General features: G+C 45.0%; 1 protein-coding gene across 2 annotated transcripts in view; it reads left to right on the top strand.

Annotated features, from left to right (window-relative positions):
- Positions 1-307: 307 nt before the first annotated feature.
- Positions 308-6,000, top strand: part of plxdc2b (plexin domain containing 2b) — a 95,435-nt gene continuing 89,742 nt past the window's right edge. For both annotated transcript variants that reach the window (XM_028962016.1, XM_028962024.1), the window contains exon 1: positions 308-511. In XM_028962016.1, the coding sequence (XP_028817849.1) occupies positions 433-511 (79 nt within the window). In that variant the 5' untranslated portion in view covers positions 308-432. The remainder of the gene's footprint in view (positions 512-6,000) is intronic.

The raw sequence follows: 6,000 nt of genomic DNA, 5'->3' as shown, positions 1-6,000 counted from the left end.
GTCTGATAAATGCCGTAAATGTAATGTACATGTACGTTGCTGCTGTCCAAATGTAAGGATATAATGTTGTTATTGTAAACATCCGTCCACTGAAAAGACTGTCATCGTTTAATTCGTTTTTGATTCATGTGGTGACTGATATCAAGCATTATTTCACCCCCCCACTCGCGGTAGCCCGACGCAGACGTCGTGTGGTGGCGTGTACCTGACGAGTACCTGACGAGTACCTGACGAGTACCGGCGGGCGCGCGCGCGCAGCGAGGGAGGAGGAGGAAGAGGAGGAAGAGGAGGAGGAGGAGGAGGAGGAGGAGGAGCAGGTTCGCGCGCGTAAACAGACCCCGGCGTGCGCGCGGGGCGGCGGTCCTTTAAAACGCGGCCTCGTCGCTTCTCTCGCGGTTCCCGCATCAACTCGCCTGGCTGGGGACGTCGACCATGGCGGGGGCCCGGCCGCTGGAGTGTATAGTCGGAGTTGTGCTGGTCCTCTTCGCCCGCGGCGAGTCCGCAGTGCCCGGTAAGTTTGGCTTCTTTTTTCTTTTTTTTTTTTTTTATGTGACGCCGTCAACGTGCGTGAACCTGCCCGGCGTGTCCTGCTAACGAAAAGCGAACCGTGCCGTGAGAGACGAGCACTTTTTAAAACTTGTTGTATTGGCGACCGGGGCTCTGTATCCGTCCGCCTGACCGGGTGTGCGTGGCTGCGCAGGTTCACCTAAGGCGCCGACCACGAGTGGACCGCTGCGTGGAACGTTGTTGCGTGACGCCGAGGGGAAAAACCCACGTCGGTGGAGGAAATCACGGGCCTTCTGTTCGTCGTGTTCACGGATGCCGCCCGTGACCGCCTTCGCAGCTGTGCGCTTTCCCCCTCCGAATCCGTGACGGATTCGACCTGTTTGCTTGTGGCCGTGCAGCTGGTGTGTTAGAACCAGGCGACCTCATAAAGGCATCTTGGAAAAACTCTTGAGAAAGTGCCGGGTTAAGTGAAATTAAGAGGCGGAGATCAGTAGTTTCACGTAAATTATGCATATTAATTTGACTGTTTTATAAAGAGATAATAATCGTGTGTGTGTGAGATAACCAGCTGTCTTCATAAAGACCTTAACTCTTGAAAATGTTGCAGGTGAAGTGAAATTTTGAGCCAGTTTATAGGGGTTTGCTTTAGCATCTGGAGTACTTACACATTTATTATGCATATTAGTTGGTCAGATATATAAAAAAAAAACAAGTGCGTTTTGTGGGCTTTTTCACCACAAGGCTGCACTCTTATCTGGTTCAGGATCTAGACTGACCTAGAACACCCTGTTCAAGACGCCTGGATCTAATGCCTCCTTCCCCCAATACTGAGAGAACGGACCTTCTTCTGTCCAGACAAGCAGATCTGGACGTTGGCCGTGTCCACAGAGCACGGCCAAGCTGCAGACAATTGAAGGGCCGAATCGTCCGTGTTTTTTTTTTTTTTTTTTTAAGACTCAGCGGGGGTGCTGTTTGCAGGAGCGATGACCGTTTGGGGGCAAGTGCGCAACAGTGGTTGTCATTGTGCATTACAGTGAGCACGGACAAATCCACTATTTATGACCGTCACTAAAATACATTAGCTTTTAGTGTCCATTTTATGCCGTTATGTAAGTCTGGCTGGAAAAGGAGTTTTTATTTTGATGGGAAGGGTCCTTGGCTAGACGCTTGTTGTCTTTTTATTTCCATTATATAGTCTGGTTGTCAGGTACTCTGTTTTTGTTCATCGACGCAGTAAATCATCTGAAGAGGATGCCACCAATGCATTCATAAACATCCAGAACACGGGTTCGCTCTGAGGCCCGGAGAACGTCCCTTCCTCTTTGTCCTCTCAATCTGCCGCAGGCTCTAAATTGTTTTAATTGGATAAAATCCCTTTCTTCCTTCTCTCTTTTCCACTGATCTTTGGTTCAACATTTTCAAACAGTTTCATGCTGGCAGGCAAACTGTTTATTGTAAGGTGGTCATCCGAGCTGCTTAAAGTCATTTTGTCTTGGCTCAGGCTGGTGATCATAATTGAGAAAACAGGACTCGGTAAAACAGGAAGAACTCCTCTGAGAAACGTGAAACAGGAGAGTAGTTTTATAATTAGTGACCATGCAAGGTCTACAGTCTTGTTAAAATCCTTTACATTTTACATTTCCATTTACGGCATTTACCAGACACCCTTATCCAGAGCGACTTACAATCAGTAATTACAGGGACAGTCAGGGTTACTCAGGGTTTGATCCTGTGACTTTGTGGTTGTCTGTTTCATCGGCGAGTGTCTAGACCACTAGGCTACTGCTGCCCCATAATGTGACTTTAGATCTTTAGATAGGTGAGGGTGCAGTGGACATGTCCAGAGTCTTCTAACGTATTGAGTAGCACAGTTAGTTTTTGTTAGCAGTTTGGAAGACAAGAAAAACCTGGACCTTGTGATGGAATATGTCTAATCCAGTTGTTTATGGACATTAGTAAACTGTGGGCTGTCTCTCTCTGTTTTCACCTCCCTCTAAGTCTGTCTCTGTGCTATATCGTATGGAGACCAATTTCTATGGCTGGTTTGGAAATCTGAGTCCTGTTGATGTGCATTTCAGAAACCTCAACAATAACCACAGCAGCCCCCTTCCAAGAGATGCGTGTTAAAATGTCAACGCTAGCAAGCACTGTGAGAAAAAAAGCCTTTTTGGTGGAACCACTCTGTATTTCCTAAATTGTTCCAGCTCTGCATCTGGCTCAGAGTCTTATCCTTTACTCTCATGCTGTTCCTTCGCTCTGTGGCCTCAGTGGCCAGACTTTATTTCCCCCACGTGGCTGGCAAACATTCATTTTTCCAGCACTCCTCTTCGGCGTTTTTAATCTGGATCCTGGCGGTAATGGGGATTGAATGGGGGACTGAGTGAGTGCAGGACGGTCGTTAGGACTGATGGGAGCAGAGCGAAAGAGCTCTGTGGGGTTGAGTTGAAGATCTACACCGGACTGTCCTGTCAGGACAGCTTTTGACTGTGCTGTGTGTGAGAGTGTGTGTCCCAGATATGGCTGTATTTATAGCAGCATGTTTTCTGCTGTGTGATGCCCATCACTGGCTGCCCTGAACTTGAGGTTTTATTATTAGTTGTGCTGCTTACATGTGGCCTCCCCCAACACTCCCTTTACTCTCCCATTCATGGCTTTTTCTTTCGTTGAAGACTGATTCAGTCCTTACATGCACTCATCCTTCGAGGGCAGAGTCAGGATATATTTTCATATTGTTCTGGTGGATATATTCACTGTATAAACTGTGAATTAACTGTATATGCAATGACAATAATGACATTTGCTGATCTTTATGGCAGTGATGCTCAGAATGTTGCATAATAATGAAAAAAAAATATCTGAAAATGTGTCAGTGAGAGGTCACAAGCATTTTTAACTAATAAATAACCCACAGCCATGCTCTCTGCTCTGACTTTATGTCAGTGGTGTGAAGAGCCTCCCTCACAATCCAGAGTACTTGCTGACTACCCCGAGGACTGAGTCTGGGAAGGAGCTCTCCAGTAATGAAGTAATGAAGGCCATTGGCAGGTTCCAGTGGCTGACTGTGAGTGTGTGTGAGTGTGTGTGTTCTGTGGGAGTCTATAGACATGTATGTGTATGCCTAGTTAATTTCTGTATCAAATTCTTCACTTTAATTCCTTCATTCATTAAATCACACGTTGCCAGGTCCCAAGACTTAATTACTTCACAAAAAAAGCTAAAATCTCTTTTTTTGACCGTCCTATTGGTTGATGCTGAATCCGTGCAGAGCCGTCAGGTTTGACCTACCATGGTTTCCATGGCAACAGAGACAATGGAAGAAGATTGGAGGATGAAGAAAGTGTTCATAGTTCATGAAGAAAGCTGTAATCTGTTTTAAAAGTTCCTGCAGGGACCTTTTGTGATTCATTTGCTTCTTTAAATCCATTCCACACCCCACCCACCTGCTCCTCCCTCTCTCTTCTTTTTCAATTCTCTCATGAGGCTTTTGTTTTCATTCTCCATTTCTCCTCTATCACTTCTCCTCAGCAGGAGGCTGTATGTGTGGGTGTGTCTTTTTTGAGTTGATGTTTGAGAGGCGTGCGTTGGAAAAATGTTTAAAAATTTTGTTAACGTTATAAACATGTAGGCACAAAGTATGCGTGTGTGCGTGCGTGGGACGAAACTCAGTTTTGACTCTAATGGATTTAGGGCTTTTCTCCCCATGTGCTTAACCGAGAGGACAAAAGGGCTGATTCCCCACCCCTTACTTTCACTCTTCCCAGCAGGGCACGGCTTCTGCTTTCTCCTGGAGGATATGCTTTACTCCCAGGATAATGGCCTGCTGGGTGTTGTTGTGTGAGTGTGGTGGGCATTAGTGTGCACCCTTATTTGTGGCGTCTTTTTTTAATCATTCAAATAATATTGTGAGCTAGAATGATCCTGTATCGAAATTATAAATCTGTAATGGTGACCCAAAACTACCAAAAATATTTCCTCTCAAGACACAGAAGCCATACATTTTGTGTGTGAATCACTCATATTTCACAACATCGTATCACTGCTGAGTCCTGACAGTGTTGTAAATTGGTGTGTGTGTGTCTGTGTGTTTGTGTGTGTGTAAAAGAAAAAAACCTATTTAGGTTGTTTGGAGGACCCTGTCCTTATTCAAATAATTCCTGGTCCATTTCCTCTCCCGTCACTTGTTCTCTTTTGTGTGTTATTGTAATCTAAATTAAAGCTGGCTCCTCTCCACCACTCATCCGTTCTGTTTATTGAGTTTTAATGTAAAACCAGCTCAAGGGCCCAAAGAGCCTGCACATTACATATTAAAGCGCAACCCTGTGACCTGGAACCATAAGTAACACACACAGAGGAAAACTTTCCGGAGGATGTCTTGAAAAATATGCCTCCCAAGAACTCTTCATGAATGGCTGTGACACTGGTGTGGCCGGAGAATTGGATAGTGGGACAACAGATGCTTTATTGCTGCAGTAAAGGCTGAGGCACAGAAGCTTTTAATGAACGTAAAATATTTTTTAGCATGTCAACCGTTCTCCAGTAGGCCTTCAAGAAATAAATGCTTTTCTCCATAAATCCATCTTTTTTGCATTTTACTAATGACTAATTTGGCCCAAATACCCTTCCACAGTCAACAAAACATTGCATGGAATATTTGATGAAAGTTGACACTGCACACCATGTTTAAAGTTCTTGCATCGTTCCTTTAGTTTCTCTGGAAAAAATATGCATAGGCCCTTTTCTTGAAGGCTATTTAGAAGGTCAAAGCTGCTAAATTGTCGTCCTGTAATGGCAGCACAAATCTGAATGCGAACATGATCGCGTGCTTCTCAGAGATAAGTGTTTAAGTTTGAGGCTCAAGAGCCTTGAATATGCCAGTATCTGGCTGTATGTTAATAGTTCACTCTCTCTTTAGGTGAGAAGCTGTGAGTCTTATTGTAAATGATTGTTATGGATTTTCTCCAAGTTGGTCGTTAATTATTGATGAGATGTCCACAAAACACCCACGCTGGCAGTAAAATACATACCTGACCTTTTTCATTGAGCTGTCAAACAACATGGCAAGATGTGTTGAAGTGGATTAGCTGACCACTACATTTGTCTTCGTCTTCCTCCGCTTATCCGACTACATTTGTTAGGGTGTTAAAAACAGTTATTGGTTTTAATGAATCTGCTTTGTTATGCAAAATACACATATGCATGCGCACACCAGCACCCTATGGTGGGAGAAGCTCTACCATATCAAACACCTCTCTAAGCTCACAGCAGCTCCAGAGGCTTCCAGCAGCTTAGCTCTTGTCAGAATTCCTTCGGTAGTGTGGGATGGAGCTTCCTGCTGTCCTCCAGATAAAGCGACTTCACCAGATAAGAGCGGCGCCCTCTGTGGGAGATCGGGGATCGTAGGGGACTGTATGAGCCTTTCAAAAGGCACACAGGATTCTTTGCATTTGTGTAAACAAGCATGCACGCAATCAGACAGGTATGCACACACACACA

The sequence above is a fragment of the Denticeps clupeoides genome, chromosome 2 (genome assembly GCF_900700375.1).
Source record: "Denticeps clupeoides chromosome 2, fDenClu1.1, whole genome shotgun sequence".
Classification (NCBI taxonomy): domain Eukaryota; kingdom Metazoa; phylum Chordata; class Actinopteri; order Clupeiformes; family Denticipitidae; genus Denticeps; species Denticeps clupeoides.
Note: the sequence above shows the minus strand (reverse complement) of the source record. Positions and strands in the feature narration are given on the sequence as shown.